The sequence below is a fragment of the Littorina saxatilis genome, linkage group LG1, assembly GCF_037325665.1.
Source record: "Littorina saxatilis isolate snail1 linkage group LG1, US_GU_Lsax_2.0, whole genome shotgun sequence".
NCBI lineage: Eukaryota > Metazoa > Mollusca > Gastropoda > Littorinimorpha > Littorinidae > Littorina > Littorina saxatilis.
In genome coordinates this window covers 71,873,581-71,891,676 of record NC_090245.1, presented here as the reverse complement: position 1 = coordinate 71,891,676, position 18,096 = coordinate 71,873,581, and the positions used below count along the sequence as shown (strand labels likewise).

Sequence of the window (18,096 nt, the reverse complement as noted above, 5' to 3'; positions counted from 1 at the left end):
AGTACAAAGGACTTAACAGTCGGAATGTGTTGTTTTTGTGGTTTATGGGAAAGATATAGACATAAACCACGGTGCCATGCTTAAGAAAAGATAAGTTTATGCTTACACACACACACACACACACACACTTACACACACATGGCTAATTCCATAAAGCTGTGTACCAAAAGTGTGATAAATTTATGCTTTTATTTTGGATACGAGGGTTGATCTGACATCACACATGTTTAACATAACATGGGATCCAAACACACAAGATAAATATCTAAAACCATAGTATAGTAACATGCTTTATTTCCTTCCCATTCAGAGCTCATTCAAAACAAAATGCCGTCGGGGGAAAAAACAGAATTAGTTATTGGTAACAAAACTGTAGTTTCGTTGTTGTGTCAACATATCATACACGTTTGTGCGAACCAACAAACACTGAAAATCAATCGTGTGAATCAAAGACAAAACATTGAGTCAACCTGCAGCTAAAAGATCAACACTGAAAGCCCGGTAGCAGTCATCACTGAGACAAGTAAGCTATAGGTTGAGAGGGGCAGCGCTTGTCTTCGTGAACGCCGATTTGCTTAATTTTGTGAAAATTTTTAAAGCAAACATGACATTATATATATATATATATTTATAAAACATCAGAAATTGTGAAAGAAACAATTGAAAGTCAGCAGAGACTTTCTTCCGAGATTTGTTAAAATCTCTTAGCAGAGATAGAGAGAGAAATAAGTATCCCTTCACATATATATATATATATAATTGGATTTGGGAACTGATAGAGAATGCAAAGCAATCATGTTTTAATCTGTCATTACAATTTTCTTTTTCATTGGAATGTTGAGAATTTAAGTAAAAATTATTTAATCAATTTTTCAGCTTCCAAGCTGAAAGTGAAACACAATCCCTTAGTGTGGACTGCCTCAGAAATTGTTTGACAAAAATGTCTATCAATTCAATGTTTAAATGAGGTCGCCACATTGTTGCCTCAACATTTTTTTTTTAAAGCCGATGTTATGTCTTTAATTCACCCCATTTTTGCGACCTTATTTTTGTCGTCATACATCAAACAAGCGAATGTACTTAATTGTTTTTTTCAACGTATTTTTACAGCGCATGTGTCCTAAAACAACCTGCTGCTTATGTCAAAGCAACACAGCACAGGTTATACACACGATCTCCAACTTTAGATCCAGTTGACCAATTTCGCCTTCTTGTTATATGTGACGGATGGAAAGAATCCTATCCTTTCGTGTGCCTGTCACAAACAATAAATACCCTTCCTGTACCTTAGATCTGAGTCAAAGTGGCAAGAAAAAAAAACAAATTCCGACGAAAGAATTCACTTTTGGAGGTTGGGGGGAGGGGGGCGAGGGAGGGTGCTATATATATATATAAGCTGGTAGAATGAATTTGATATCCGGTGCAACTAAAATTGGCTGCTCGGTCCGCCCAGTCAAGTCTTCCGGACATATTATGGATGTATCACCCTTCAGATACTAATTAATCACCAGGCAGTTTAAAGGGAATTTGATGCTGTTTCAAGAATAGCATATAACAAAATCATATTTTTTTCATCATTTTGTATTATTAGCGCAATGGTGGTTAGGACATAGCCCCCGAAATTTCGAGGTCGTGAGTTTGAGTCTCTGTCGAGGCGTTTCATTTTTCCCTGAATCCCTCTTGAAAATGAAGTATGCTCAGCCCTGAGAGAGCAAACAGAAAGTTACCAGCGCAAAAGTCAGGCGTTTAATGAAGATGTCAATTTCATGCAGCCAGTGTTGGTCGAGTTTCAGGCTGCCCGGCTTCGCTGTACAGAATTCTGTACAGGATTCTCAGCCCTATCTTTTCAAACTCGTAGCCCCGGATAGTCATAAATAGACGATAGCTTTAAACCCATGTATCAAGCATCCTTAAACAGCTGATGACCATACCCTTCTTCACACCGCTGTAGAAGTCTGACAAGAGGTTTGGGATTGTACATTAACAACCCGCCACTGTCCAGCTTCTGCAGCCTCTTTCGCAGGCCTGTTAGAAGAGACATAACTCTGTTAATGCAGTTTTCTGCTAAGTTATCAATGTTTACCTCCCTTATCAGACCTGCATTCGTTTTTGCAACATACTTTTGTTGTTTTGGGGCAAGTTTCAACTTTGTACTATTTATGGTGTTAGAATCGTGGTGTTGTCCCTTCCCACGGGACACTTGGTACACTGATTCTGTTCCATGAAAATCTTTGTCTTGCTGTGTGCATGGCGCATCACTACCAAGATTGGAACCTTCAAAGTCATCACCAATATTATCATCACTGATGTGGCCATCGACACAATCAAGTTCATCTGTATCACCCATACCGTGATCACTAAATGTATCATCATCATGTTCTTCATCAGCACTGTCATCATAATCATCCCTTTCATCAACATCGCTATCATCATCATCATACGCAGAGAGGAGAGCCAGGCCAGTGCTAAGCTTCACAGGTCTATCAGAATCAAAAACCTTGGAAGAACTTGGATTCAAAGTTTCTTTTCCTCCCTGAGTAGCTTCTGTTCCTGTCTCATTTGCTGCGGGTGTCTTTTGTGCACTGCAAGCCCATCCTTCGTTTCCTTCAACATTACTGTTCTTTGATGTGCGCTGACTAGGCATGAACTGCTGCTTTGCTGAAGATAGTATATTATCCGCTTGTGATTGCTTATCCTCTGCTGTTGATGGCTCGCCTTCTGCTGAAATCAAAGTGTTTAAGGCAGAACGCTTTTTCCCATGTTCACCACTCTGCTCGCAGTTAACAGACTGTCCCTCCATGCAGCATTCCGCTTTCACATCACCTAAGGAGCAGCTCCAGGCGTCACCTGAACAATTCCAGATGCGAGCAGCTTGACAAAAGGCTGGAAAGTCAGCAGCCAGAAGACGCAGGTATCTAACCAGGTAGGCCAGGAAACAGGTCTCAGGTGAGGTGAGCCAGTCAATGAGCAGAGAGGTGTCATAGTTTGTCAGGTGCAGCATCTGGATGAACAGTCGGTGGGGATCCAACAGTGTTATTAGTGACTTCACATCATCATCCTCTCTGCAGCTGCTGAAAAGTTACAACAACAAAAACTCTTGTTTGTTATTACACTCCTGTCTTAACACAAAAACATTTTCTTTATTGTTTCTTTGTGGGAATATCTAAAGTAGTGTACTTTATTATCCCATTGCTGGCAAATTTGGGTCGGTTCTTCCCAAAGGAAGGCTAGCAGCACCAAGAGTCGCGCTAGTGATTGCATGTTTAGGCGTAATCAACCAACTGCACTTATGGCAGAATGACCAAGGTTGTTTACGTGCCACGTACTGTAATGACATAGGGATGGGACATGGTTACCCTCTCTGAATCTGCATATAAAGTTGACTCATGTCTGTTCCGGCCCGGATTCGAACCTGTGCTCTACCAACTAAGCTACCCGGGCAGGTAGCATTTCTTTTTCAAAAAGAAACCAGCACAAGCACCACACCATGTGCTTCTACTTTCGTTTCCTCAGTTTCATTCTGTGTGCATATGAAGATTGCCAGCTCTAGACTATGTTTGTCAAAGAATATTAAAACCACAATGATGAGATCCATGAGATAAACTCCAAATGACTAAGAGTCATTATAACAGTTTTTGAGACAAAAAATAACACAACAGGAAAGCAAAGGTAAGATGAATGAGAGCTTCTGTCAACATCGTCGGTCATATTAAAAAAATAAGGTAAACCTTTACTTACAAAGCCTGAGCATGGACGACAATGTCCAGCGAACAAAGCAGGGCCTCCACCCAGCGATCGTCCTGCTCGCCACACACCTGGGGCAGCCAGTCTAGGTGTAAGCGACATTCAGGTGTGCATCTTGCAAGAATCTTGTCTACAGGTGAGTCTTCTGCAGGTGTGGTGCTTACAGTTTTATAACCTGCAGGTGTATTGTCCACAGGTGATGATCCTCTGTGTTGCAGGTCATGAAGACCGTGGTGCATGGACAGAAGCAACGCTGTGCATGGTTTGATCGCTTCCCCTGCAAAATAGTACAATATATACGTTATTTGTATTTTTGACCAACTATTACATTTTACACAAACCGAGACAGTCAGTATTCCTCCGAGACCACGTCAGCGGTTGAGGTGAACAATGACTGTCATAATCTGTGCTAAATGTCATATTTTGGTCAAAAATACAGATAACATTTATTTACTGATCGATTTCAGTTTGAATTCCTTTATGTTTTAAGATTAAACGCACTCAAACATGTACTCTTTTGTAGTCTCGGCTATCCGCCTAAATATGAGTTTTTGTTGGACTCTAACATCACCTGGCTCAAAGAAGAAAAATCCAATGTTCAATCTATACATCCATGATTATGACAAAGAGTCCAGCAGTGCTGCAAAATTTCCTGCTAATTGTGAAATAAGAAATACATACAATCAATAGTGTAGTTAGATTGATTAAACAAAACTTACACACACAGAACTGTAGGAATACAAGCCTTCATAAACACATTAATCTTTGCATTTATACCATACAACTCCAAATAAAAAGAAAGAAAACAGTACCCTTCTGTCCTTCACCACTTTTGAAGACAATGGCGCATGACTTGAGAAGAACAGCAACAAGAAGAACAAGAACTGGACAGCAGTCTTCATCCACCGTCAGATCAACCGTTTGACCATCTTCTTTGGAATCAGATTCTCTCCTGTCGTTCATGATCAGAACACCTCCAATAAATGTGTGCTGAATTTGAAATGACCATGAACAGTCAATTATTTTGAAGTTATGGACGAAATGCTTGGCAACTGTTTCATACACACTTCCAGAGATGTTTTGTGTTCTGAGACCTGAGTAGCAGAGAACTGTGTCCATCACATCCAGAAATTTCCTCTCAGCGAGCAAACAGTTGCTGTTTTCTTTGAACAAACCCTTTCTGAAGAGCTGAAAGTGTTCCCTTATGAGGTAGAACAATGTGGATCTATTCAGTAGCTTCAGCTGGCTGCTTTTGTCTGGCTCTTCAATCGAGTTGATTAGTTTTGACACTTTCTGAACTAAACACAGAAACACATAATGCAGACTTTCTGACTGCCTTGGACCATGACTCCTGTCGTCAATAGAGTCTCCTGCTGCCTGTTCGTGTTGTACGCATGGCAAGGACTCTGAGGTAGGCTGCTGCTGAGACGAATGTGCTAACTGTGGTCGTTTACTTGGAGAGCGTTCTATTAAAGTTATATCACAAAGTTTCTTTGTTTCAGAAAGCACTTTAAGACGTTTTGCAGAGCCTCCTTGAACACTTTCTATCTGAGCGAGTGTGTCATTTTCTTCAGACATGAGATTCTCCCTACCGCCCACAGAGGTCTGACAGCACTGTGAATACAGAGCAGGAAGATAAGGAAGGAGAAACTCTGAGGTTTTCACACTGAGTTTGTGACCTGAACGTTTAGACAGCATTGTACACAGTAACTGAAGGGGTTCTATGCACAGAGTAGAGCCAGAACGATTGTGCATGACCGTCTCTACACATGCTTCTGTGATATACTGGTCCGTTGTCTCCTGGAAAACAAAATAATACTCATAATCAAAGTAATGATGAGGGCTGAATCTTGAACTACCGTAGGCACTGGATCCGTTTTGCACTTAAAAATTGGTTCATAGCTTTGTTTTGCTTCAAATCATCAAGTGTGTGTGTGTGTGTGTGTGTGTGTATGTGTGTGTGTGTGTGTCTGTGTGTGTGTCTTTGTGAATGTGTGTTTGTGTGTGTGTGTACATGTGTGCGTGTGTGTTAATAAGTGTGTCTGTCTGCCTGTCTGTTTGTCTTTGTCTGAGTTTTTCTGCGCCTATACATGTATGAATGCTGAGGGTTATATAATACCTCTTTGCACTCTGATGTCAGTAGAGCTGCCAGTGTTCTCCGAGCTTGGTATCTTAGAAACTGGCATGGATTAAGCAGCAGGGCAACCTAAAAGAAGACAGTAAAAAAGTTACTTTTAGTACATTAATTAGTTTAAATTCTAGCAAATCAAAAAAAGGCGCCAGTAATTATGTACAGGCTCTCCGCAATCAACAGGATTTTTCAGACTCAACAGACATAAAACTCTGAACACAATTAAGCTCCAGCTGCTAATATATCTAGTCAAAATCTGAACTTGCCAGATCTATATTTTCCGTGTTTATACCTGAACTGAATTCTATAGAATGTGAAACATTAAAACATAGTTATGCTATTTATTTTGCCCACATTATGTAATGCTGCCCTTCCCATAGATAACTTCTAAAAATGTGTAACTACACAAAAGTATCTAAATACGGCTGAAAAACAACACTTCAGATGTTACCATATGTTTCAGCACATCCATTGTAACCAATGGCTGCAGATATGTCTCTTCCATCTGTCTCCATCCATTCTGCTTCACCGTCAGGATCATCATGGTGATGGCTGACAGAGCTGCAAGCTGGTGACAGTGGTGACACACAGCTGGCGACCCATGGCACATAACACTGTCGTTTGGTGATGACTCTCTCAGTGTTGACTTGATGACCTGCTGCCATGACTCTGGGTTGATGGAGCCAGCTGTTGAACGTTCAAGGGATGTGTGGATTTCTTCCAGTTCGTTCCACCTCGACTGCATTTTTACAGATCTACAAAAAAAAGTAATTTGGCCGTTATTTATTAAAGAGGTTTCTTCTGCATTGACAATTCAGCTCTAGTTCCTTTTTTACATTTGGCCCTCGCCCTAAAGAGGGACTATTCTAAAATGGCTAAAGAATAAACAAGTAAAGAAAACAATTGCTACATGTTCAGTTATAGATCAACAGACAGACAGATAGCATGTGTAAGTGTGTGTGCGTGTGTGCATGCTCGTGCTCGTGCGTGCGCGTGTGTCTGTGTGTGTCTGTCTGTCTGTGTGCCTGTCTGTGTGTACACTGTCCGTCTTTCTGCCTGTAAGAGCTAAAGACAAAGCACTGGAGAGCACCTGCTTCCACGGGCACCACTGATTCCTGGCAGTGGATCATGATGCTGTGGGTGTTGTTTTTTTAACAGACCAGACGACAAAATCTATTTCTCCGAAAATAATGTCATTATTTTACGACTTCTGCATCATGCAGCACACTATCTTACCCATGGACTTACAAGAACAGGTCCATGATCTTACCATTAAAAGCGAGCAAAGCAGACGGCTCAGGGGAAACAACTCTCCCTTCCGGGAGTGACTGTTAACGACTCCGGAAGTTTTGCGACGAAATAGAGCTTTGTGAGTTTGGCAGTTTTGCAACATATTACTCGGAACACTCAATTAGAATGAGCTTAAAAGTCACCATTTTAAATTTAGAACAGTTGTAGTCCTTTGTTTATTCGTGTTTATGCATTTTCTTGTCAGTTAACTACTTATCTGAATTCCTCCGCGGGCGGTGTGTTTGATTTGAGTGGGGTCACGAAGTCGCTATCGTCTGCTGGTAAGAAGAGCTTTGCACAACATTTGGCTGCTGTAGTACTGGCTGAGTTGACAAGTTTTCCGTCAAATCTGTCCACGAACGTTAGATATTAGACACTTGTTTCATTTGATGAAAAAGGAAAATAAAGGTCCAGGAACACACACATGATGATGTATGATTTTACCAGGCTACTGCTACTTTCACTTTCAGTTTCACTGATCACACCCCCTATAAATATATTAGCTGCATGATTGTTTGATAGATGCTTTCCGGATATAAATCTGTATTTAAGATAATTTAAGCGATGTGGCAGAGTAAGAGCCACATTTATTGATGAAGCTTTTTAGTTTTCAAAGTGATTTTGCAGGCCCGACCGTGGCTTTAACTTAATTAATTGCCATCATAACGAACAACTATATATTAGCTAACTCTATTGTGTATGCTATGCAGTGTGTGCTCGATATTATACCTATCTCTTTAAAAAATATGCACACTAGAGTCACGCTTTGCCGCCTATTGCTTGCCGATCACTATCTATATATATATAGAGACATGATTGAAACATACAAATTCATGCATGGATACTACGATTGCAAGAACCCACTGGAGCTGAATAGCCTTTGTAATACCCGTGGACATCAGTTCAAGCTCAAGAAGAAACAATGCAGAACAGCTCTCCGACAATCTTTCTTCACGAACAGAATCATAGACACGTGGAACTCCTTGGACAAGAATGTGGTAGAAGCGCCGACAATGAACAGTTTCAAAAATCGCTTGGACAATGCACTGAAAGATTATATGTATAGCCCAAATGTCAGTATGCCTCTCACTACACCAGCCAAGAAAAAGTTGATAGAATAGGCCACGGTCAAAAGATCGTGTAGGTTACCTAGCCCAAAGTTAGGCTAGGATAGCAACTGATCAAAAGATCAGACAAAGGCTTAACAGCCTAAGTACCAGTCTGATAACATAACATAACATAACAACATATATACGACTAGTGTCTGTGTGTCTGTCTGTCTGTGCCACGGCCAAAGTTCTCAATGGATCTGCTTCAAATTTGGTGGGCATATTCAGGTACACCCGGGACACAACCTGGTCGATGAGATATTTCAACACGTGCTCTCAGCGCGCAGCGCTGAACCGATTTTGTTTTTTGTGCTGAACCGATTTTGTTTTTGTTGTCTGGATCCACTACCAGTAACTCTTCCTTATCTTCTCCAGTGTTTTTAGCCGCGATTATCTCCCTTCCTCCGTGCGGTGCGTCGGCTATATCCGGGTCCCCGGCGCAGCCGGGTATTCGGATCGACTTCTTCCCGGCGCAGCCGTACCCGGTGAAGCGGGTATTCATCTAGTATTATATATATATAGGAGTGATCGCTAAGCACGTGAGTTTCGGCTAGCAATTACAGAAAAGAAAAGTCGATGCGATGTTACTGTGATATGTGCATATATTTTTTAAAGAAACAGAGTAAGTTGCTCGTCGCGATGGCAGGTAAAAGCCGTGTGCTATAGTTGCTTTGCCAATGCTTTGACAAGTTTGCATCAATAAAAGGTAGAGACTGAAGAACTTGAATCTTCTGCTGGTTCCATAGATTTATGATAAATTTTTATCAATTATGTATGTTTCAGCGTCCCTGACTTCATAAAAAAAAATGTTCAAAGATCTGAGTGCCTGGTTCTCCTCAAGTGTAGATGGTCAGACCAAAATACTATGGAGTAAGTTATTTTCTGTTTTCCCACAAATATATTTTTAGGTGATCAACTGAACCCTATTATATTAACAGCTATTGTGTTTTCAGCGTAGCAATAGGGCCCGATATTTAGACGAGACAAGTATAATGCCGACGAGTCGAAGACGAGTCGCATTATACTTGTTCGAGTCTAAATATCGGACCCTATTGCTACGATGAAAACACAATAGCGTTTATATAGCTATTCTGACATTAAATTCTGTGTTAAAATCATGTTTTTGTCAGCAACAAGTACCAGAATGGTCCATGTCGTTGATTGCAGGCGACGGTTCCCTTTCCGCATGAAGCCACGGAAATAACCTAACATTGAAAAACCCACGGACATGTATTACGGAGAAAACTCGAGATAACCGGATGCTTAGCATTACGTCAATATGATTGTTAGGAATCATATGACGTCATGACGTATCATGCTTGCCTACGTAGATTGTATGTTCGAAAGTCTGACTTCTGTTGGGAATTCGCGTGGTGAAGACTGCGGTAAATCTGTAGATGATAAGAGAGCAAGGATTGTCTCAGAAGAAACGACGAAATGTTTCAGACCGGTAACTTCATTTCAACATTGCACTATACAATGGACGTTCTATGTGACAGGAGAGTTTGCTGATTTTGTGTTAAACATTGGAGAGATTGTCTGCTAAAATCAGAGATAGGTCGCTTCAGATTGCAGCTTCTGGAAATTTGCAAGGTTCGTTGCCTGTTAAAGAACTGGATTTTACACGTAATGTATGTCATGTACAGTAAGCAACAACAAAAACACACACAAAGCAAATGGCATCGTCTGTCGACTAGTCACAGAAACAAACCTGGCGAGGTATGCGTGTACTTTATACACGTGAAAGAAACCGGAACCATGCGTCTTTGTTATTGCCGATATCGTTTGGATATCGGCAAAAATGGCCAACTTCCGTAGCGTTATGCTTTGATGATCGGAAAAGGGATGTGTGAGACCATCCAATCACAGCCCCCGAATTCCCCCACGTGTCCATCAGAATAGCTATCTATATCTATATACGGCTTGTGTGTGTCTGTCTGTCTGTCTGTCTTTCTTCGCGATGCACGGCCAAAGTTCTCGATGGATCTGCTTCAAATATTTGGTGGGCATATTCAGGTAGACCCCGGACACAATCTGCTCGATGAAAATTTTCAACACGTGCTCTAAGCGCGCAGCGCTGAACCGATTTTGGTTTTTCTGTACATCCATTCCCAGTAACTCTTCCTTATCTTCTCCAGTGTTTTGCGCGTTTATCTCCCTTCCTTCGTGTGGCGTCAATCGCATACGGTGCGCCCGGCAAAGCCGGGTATTGGTGAGCTTTGCCGGGTCCAGCGAAGCTGGGTACCCGACGAAGCGGGTATTCATCTAGTATATATATATATATAGCTGCCATAAGATTTCAAAACCCAAAATTCACTTGGAAGTTGGATGTTTTGTTTGTCTGGTTGTTATTGAAGTTGGTGTTTTTTTCTTTGAAGTAGTACACATTTTTAATTTTTATAGCATGTCAGTAATTTAGTAATGCATCAAAAGAGAATAAAAACGTGACACTCATATTAACCGTGCATTGGGAAATGCAGCATCAGAAGTTAAGAAATATATGAAAGATTTGTTTTGGATCACATCATATTCACAATCAATCTTTTTTCTATCTCAGAGGACAATGGAGGTAGAGAAGCTGATTTTGACACGGCAGAGTTCATCTTCAGTTCTGACAGCACCTGTCCAGACACAGAGAGGTAAATATGCAGCATTATAAGTTAACTTTTAAATGAGACATAATCTGTTTCTGACGAGGATCAACAGGCAGTATTGTAAAGAACGTTGCTTCGGGTCAGCACCACTGTTGTGTATCTATGTCTTTCAGTGGTGTACGTTGTTCCTGCAGCAATGACGGAACTGCTAAACAGACTGAGCGGATTCATATTTCTATTGAATCATGAATGAATGAATGATATCTGACTCTGTTGACATTTACAATTTGTGTAAGTGACTGTGATCTTGACTTGGGAAAAGATACAAGCATTGTAAACTTGTAGGGCTACATTGTATCACCTTTTTCTCATTTGTTTTAACTCTTTTTTGTTTGTTTTCATCTATGGTGTTTCATGGGTTTATTTGTGTGGACATGCATTTGTACATTTAAGAGACCTGTTCTTTCAGCCTTTGAAAGTTTACTGTTGTCGTTTAAGTGCCTTTTCTCTGTTGACAGTGTTTTCAGTTCCCATGCATATGAGAGTGAACATCTGGCCGTGTTCCACTCACGTTATGTATACGACAGTGTACGAGCTGGGGACAGGTCAACAGTCGTCTTGGGAAAATATTTCCTACCTCCTCAGGATATTGTTGCTTGTAAGCTCATCTTTTTTTTTTAGAGTGGACATGTCTCTCCATTCTGTTTCTTGCTGGCAGGAAGCAAGTAAAGACATCTTGGTAGTTACTAGTAAGTTACGGCATTGAACCAATACTATTGCTTTAAAATTTCTCTTATTCTTAGTCTAGAGGAGTCTACAATTCAAACCGTCTCACTTTACTTTGGGTTCTACTACATGTTACGTACAATGGAGATGACACTGTTCTATTGAATATTTATTTACGTTGAAACAAATTGATGGGCTCCTTGATATGAGTATCTATAAGAAAAGAAACTGTCCTGGCAAAGGTTGATAAGGTAAAACAAATACAAAGTTTTGAATCATTATTTCTCTTGCACATTTTAGACACTTGTACTATAATAATAATGGAAATTTATAGAGCGCTTACCTAGAAGCTCTAAGCGCTTTACAATGACATTACTATACACATGTACAAAACCACAATACAATCATTAAGACACAAAAAGAACAGGAGTACAAAAGCAAATTCATCGTTTAAATCCATGCAGTCACAAACAAACACACTATACAAGACCTTACCTAAGAATGTAGCAGTTTATTTAGCTGTAGCTGTTTATGTGCACATGGAAATGGGAAAGTTGCTGAAGTGTTTTTTCAATTTGTTTTACAGTGGTCAAAAAACAGATGTTATTGTGCTGGGACACACCGATTCCAGGGAGATTGGTAAGCTGAACACATGTACTCCAAGGGGGTTCTAACTTAACTATGCTACTTAACTATTTAAATGAATTTAAATTGGCGAGTGGTCCGCTCTCCTGTATCAGGAGTCCTGATTCCCTTCATCGTCATATTTTATTTAATTTTATTTATTTTTAATGGTTTCACATTTCTTGAAGCAAATATATTCCATTGGATTCAGGAAGTCAAACTTGTAATCCAGCAAACACATGCATATTTTGTGCTTTACCACCAACACAGTAAATAGACCTGAAAAAATAGAGCGCTAAAACACTGATACTAAGGCATGCCTTGAGTGTGTTCGGGTTGTAATCTATATTCAACCCCCAAACCAAACTCTGTAGCTGATTTGGATGACTTCAAATCTGTACCTCTAGCAAGAGCGTGTGAAACACAATGTCTCTCATGGGCAAAAGGTAGAACGAAAATCAGCAGTGGTGAACTGAAGGCGCATCGTGGAGAAATGCAGTCTCCAAATGCCACTCAAAACCAGCTGTTCCAATTTGAATAACTGAGCTCTCAAACACTTATTTTAAAGGCATACTAACGCACTCCCGTGTTTACAAAGTGTAGTTTGCCCACAATCGATGTCAAACGCACCATAAGACCATATAATGATGATACGTCACCATGCGCGGACCATAATACATGCATTATAGCTTGTTCTAGCCTCTGAAAAAGTGAGGATGTCAACAAAGCCGCGGTGTTCTCTCCCTTGCATCAACGTTACATGTGTTGCCAAATCTATAAATAGGACGATCCAGATCAAAATGAAAATTCAAATATCTCAACATTTAAGGGGTCCTAGACCACAATATTTTGCAGGGAACTTAATTTAGTCTGTCTCCAGCTGTTGGTAAAGCAATTAGCGTGTATAGTCATCGAGTACATATGGCTTTAAGGTATTCCTGTTGTGTGGTGACATAATAACAAACTCCAACCCGAAATGGATAACTCTTGGGGTGATTAGACATATTTTTTTGTTCAGTTATGTCCTTTTAAAAGAATCTTGTGCAATTTTAGAAAAGGAATATTCTTGTCAAATTAAACATGTGGACTTTTTTTTTCTTCTCCAGATACACGTGCAAGAATAACTTTTTGTGTGAGCATATCCTACTATGATCTCCAGTATGTATAGAAATATTTTTCATAACAAAATGTATTGTGTCTCAAACCCAGAATCAGCCCAGCACACAATCATCCAGCACAGCGCAGCCGCACAGGCCCATAACAACTTCCACCAGACAACCTTCCAGTTCTGCAACTCACCAGAAGTCTGCATCACCCCCTCCTGCACAGAACCCTGCACCAGCATGTAGGTCATTAAGGTCACCTAATCAGAGGGCATCAAGGTCATCTGCTCAGAGGTCATCGCCAAGGCAACAGGATGCTACATCAGCTGATAGGCCATCATTAAGATCCGACAGTCCAAGAGGCATGGGAGCGGTGTCTAGAACTAGAAGACCAAATCAAGACTCTGGTGTAGGTTCAGCATCTACTCAAAATCAGGCTTCTGAAGGTAAAGGGACATCTATACAAGACCACCACAGAAGAGAGGCCCAAAGACAGCAGAATGGGAGTTCAGAAAAACACACAAACACACAACCACCATCTCACAAAAGACCTGCTAATGCGTCCTCATCATCACACTCTCCTGCAAAAAGGAGTACAGAATCTCAAGATCAAAATGTCGGCCCTACTCAACGAGGTACCAGAAATGTGACCAACAGACTTGCAGTAGACAAGAACTTGTCCCAAAGCCCTGGAAAAATAAAAAGAATAGAGACAACGACTGGAGGTGAAGGCATTGGGGGTACATGTACAAATCAGAGAAATACTACTGCGGGACAAGGGGATAGGAGAGAAGCAAGCAGCCGTTGTGTTGGTTCTACAGGTGAGACTTGGTGCTTGTGTGCAAAGTGTGTTTGTTACTCGAGTCTAGTTGAGTTGGGTAGTGTGTGTGTGTGTGCACTGTACATTCTTTCTGAAGCGTCTTTTCACAGTGTGCATGTGTACGTTTCATTGCAAACACCTCTTATGTATGTGTGTGTGTGAGACAGTGTGCACAATTGATCTGAAGTGCCACTTCACAATAATTTATGTGCAAATTTGTGCGTACATGTTCCAAAAAAATCAGATTGTTTTTGTTTGTTTTTTAATGTTTCAGATACTGCAGTGTACCACATTAAAGACCTGAGCAAAGTTGGTGTGCATGAGCTGACAGACTTCATTCCTGGCAAAGACGGTGCCAGCATTTTCAAGAAAACAGTGGACTTGCAAGCGTAATGTCTGGCTTGTCTTTGTCACTGTCCATATATGTTGAGTCAACTGCTGCATGTCCCAAACCATAACAAATCACTTTTTATTTAGATATGTCTTTTTTTTTTATGAACTTCACTCTGTGTCTCTGGTAGTCCCAGATTTCAGATCAAGCGTATAGATTTTCAGGTTTCCTTTTTAACGAGCCTACTTTCCTGTTTTAAGGAGAATGAGTTAAGTTTAAGAGTGTTGTTTGATAAAAGCCGAAACTGAATGATTTGTGAAATTGAAAGTGCATGTGTTTCAAGTAGTTTGTTTTCTGCTTTTGTTATGGGGATCTTTGACTTCATTGTTGTTGTGAGATCTCATGAACATTTTTCTGAGCGTCGCACCCTCAAAACATGATTTTGCTGTAAATTTCATTGTGCTGCTAATTACACATTTTTCAGTTATACAGTACTGTATTTAATTGTTGTGTACTTTGTGTTTGCAGTTCTTAAAATAAAAACACAATAACTGTCAGACTGTAGTAAGAATTTATTTCAAATAGCAAAAGAAGCCTTCATATTACTTATACAAAAAGGAATGTGGAATAAGCAAAAACTTTTACAACAAAAATGTACTCTGTACCACATACCGTCACATACACCTGTACAACTCAGCAACTACCTGGCACAAAATCACTGAACTCTACAGGCAAAAAAGCACCAACAACGTTTATTTCTTTAAAGCATTATGATCTCAGCAGGTACGCGAATCAATTATGAGAGTTCTTTATTGCATAAGGGTGGTTGGTAACCCAAGAAAGAATATAGGGCCAAGAAAGAACTATCACTTTATACTAATAAGCAGGGGGGAAAATTTTTGAGAACAAGATTTTTGTACGTGAAAGACAAGGATAGAAAGAGGGCACAATTGAGATTCTAGAATGTATAAAATCCACTTCTACCAAAATCTAAGCTATTTGCATATAATTATAAATATTACCCAGTTGAGCTTCTAAAAGCAGAGCAAGAGGAGTATTACAAAAAGTGTTTCAATTAACAATTGAGAGTATTGTATAAAATATAAATCACATATTTTCCTCTGTCATCTTTAAGCACAACTTATTTCTAAGTCATGTTCAAAAGTGTTCGTTGGTCTTCATACATTGCCATTATGCGAGTTCCACAATTCAAAATCTACAGTAATTGTGTATTAAGTAACATATGGAGCCACTCATGTGAGAGGACACCTCCATGTAAAGGACACTTGATGTTGTCTGTTGGTATACCATCCAAAGTTTCCCTGTCAGAAAGGGACACCTGCGATGAAGGGACTCGTGGCTTGTCGGAAAGGAGTCTTTTCATGGAAGATACTGCTGTATAATTAAACTGCCAGTTGATTTAACCAGGGGTGTAATAAAAAGTTTCTGTTTTGGATAGGAATCCATGGTTTAAGAAATGGTAATTATGTATCACAACATATTAATTTGTGTTATGAACATGGGAGAGGGGAGGGGGTGTCTCTACTTGCATTTTGGAGCATTCTCATGCGAGTCTGGGACTAACTTTGGTCAGAAAATGGATAGAAATATTCAGAACTGTTCACCATTCATAGCTTCTCACTTGAAAATAAGGTCAACAGTATGCCCTTTACATTTTTGTTGAGGTAAGCCTGTGACTTAACAACAGCCAGAAGATGCACAAGAATATCAAAAAATGTTCATCATTGATCACTTCTCACTTCAGCCAAAATCTACAAGGACGGTGTATGGTATGCCGATGTGGTAAAAAGTAAAACCATGTCTTGTCTTGAAATCTAGTCTGTGAGATTTCACTACACTTAATTTGATTTGTTAACATTGAATTCTTATTGCTACTTGCATATTGATTGCATAATCTGAATATAAACTATGTTGGATCCAAATTTTGAGGAAAACAGACATATCTGAGCCAAATTTTTTCTACAAATTGGAAAAAATGGAGATGAGGCAAAGATGAAAAGTGCATGTTTTCTTCAATGCAGCCGTTCTTGGACGTACAGACAGTTTGATTACATAGACTGAGGTTGTTAGGGCCATACATTGTCAAGAGTCAATAAATCTGCCATTAGGCAGAAATATTATAATCCTTGCGGTCACTTTCACTTGAGTTGAGCCAAAATCTTTCAACCACAAAAGGCTTTGCTGTAGTGCCAGTGACTATGTAACAGCATGTATTCATTGCAAGTACACTGGAAGTATTTTCATTCACAAAAGGCAGACCAATGGTATTATAGTCTGTAACTTCAATGCTTCATTTGCAAGATGGACAGTTCACACACTCCTAAAGTAGCTTTCTTCTCAGTAAAAACAGTATTCCAGGCACACAAAAAACAATCATTTGAAATGACGTAACAGCTCTACCCTGCTTTCTAACCAGTGTCAGTGTACAGATTGTCACGGCAGAGTGTACAATAAGACATGTTTTACTGTTGTTTGTGCCGATTATTAAGTTGATATGTAGTGGACATTCGCGAACTTAAAAATGCAGTTCAAGAAAATTAAAATCAATCTCCAGAAGAAATGGAAATAATGAATCTACATGTTAGCATATTTAAAGAGTCTAATTCACGCTGTTAGTGGTTCTTGCAAGTAAAGGTAAAATTTGGGTGCAGAGAAAAAAATTGCAGCTTCCAAATGTGTCTGCTTAAATATTCTCCCTGCTTAACATTAAAAACTTAAATTTCCAAAAGCTACATGTATATATCTATATATATACGACTTCTGTCTGTCTGTGTGTGTGTGTGTTCGCGATGCACAGCCAAAGTTCTCGATGGATCTGCTTCAAATTTGGTGGGCATATTCAGGTAGACCCGGGACAGGACACAACCTGGTCGATATTTCAACACGTGCTCTCAGCGCGCAGCGCTGAACCGATTTTGGTTCCACCTCAGCTACCCGGGCCCCCATACCGACACACCAAAGCCGCTACACCACATCACAACGCCAAAGTTCTCGGTGGATCTTTTTCAAATTTGGACACCGTATTCAGCTACACCCCGGACACTATCATCGATGAGATATTTCAACACGTGCTCTCAGCGCGCAGCGCTGAACCGATTTTGGTTTTTGTGTTCATTTCACCATTATAAGTAACTCTTCCTTATCTTCTCCAGGTTTTCAGCGTTTACCTCCCTTCCTTCGTATGGTGCACTATAGTATGAGTGGGGCATCTTCGGATATTCCCGGCGTTCTGTTACTATTTTTAGAAGGTCACCGCAGTGTCCAGAACGTAAATTGGACCCGTAAATTATCCTCACTGTAAAAGTGCAAAGGTCGAATCAATTTATAGCCACGCGAAAAATACACTATCATCTATCTCTCTATATATACGGCTTCTCTGTGTTTGTGTGTGTGTGTGTGTGTGTGTCTCTCTCTATGTTGGCAACACCTGGGGATTGTTCAGTTCTGTTTGTGATGTGGTCTGGCGGCTTTTGTGTAATTGTATGTACTGGCCTTCCTTTGAGAAGCCATAACAGTTCAAAAGGGCTTAGAGATAAGCTCTAAATTGCTCAATCCTGTTTGAGTGGAGTTCGCCTCCAAAGGTGATTAACACGGTTACATTCG

The 18,096-nt window shown here is 40.1% G+C and overlaps 2 protein-coding genes across 2 annotated transcripts; one reads left to right on the top strand and one right to left on the bottom strand.

Annotated features, from left to right (window-relative positions):
* Positions 1-277: 277 nt before the first annotated feature.
* On the bottom strand, positions 278-7,147 carry LOC138977822 (uncharacterized). Its single transcript, XM_070350430.1, has 5 exons — positions 6,327-7,147; positions 5,864-5,950; positions 4,557-5,544; positions 3,739-4,021; positions 278-3,071 (listed from the first exon to the last, which is right to left on the bottom strand). The coding sequence occupies exons 1-5, from the start codon at positions 6,618-6,620 to the stop codon at positions 1,901-1,903; spliced, it is 2,823 nt and encodes a 940-aa protein (XP_070206531.1). The 5' UTR covers positions 6,621-7,147; the 3' UTR covers positions 278-1,900.
* A 166-nt stretch (positions 7,148-7,313) lies between these two features.
* LOC138977838 (serine/arginine repetitive matrix protein 5-like) lies at positions 7,314-17,153 on the top strand. The gene is made up of 7 exons (XM_070350448.1): positions 7,314-7,446; positions 9,058-9,144; positions 10,832-10,913; positions 11,387-11,526; positions 12,181-12,233; positions 13,428-14,142; positions 14,416-17,153. Exons 2-7 carry the CDS (start codon positions 9,081-9,083, stop codon positions 14,532-14,534), a joined length of 1,173 nt encoding a protein of 390 aa, XP_070206549.1. The 5' UTR covers positions 7,314-7,446; positions 9,058-9,080; the 3' UTR covers positions 14,535-17,153.
* Positions 17,154-18,096: the final 943 nt, after the last annotated feature.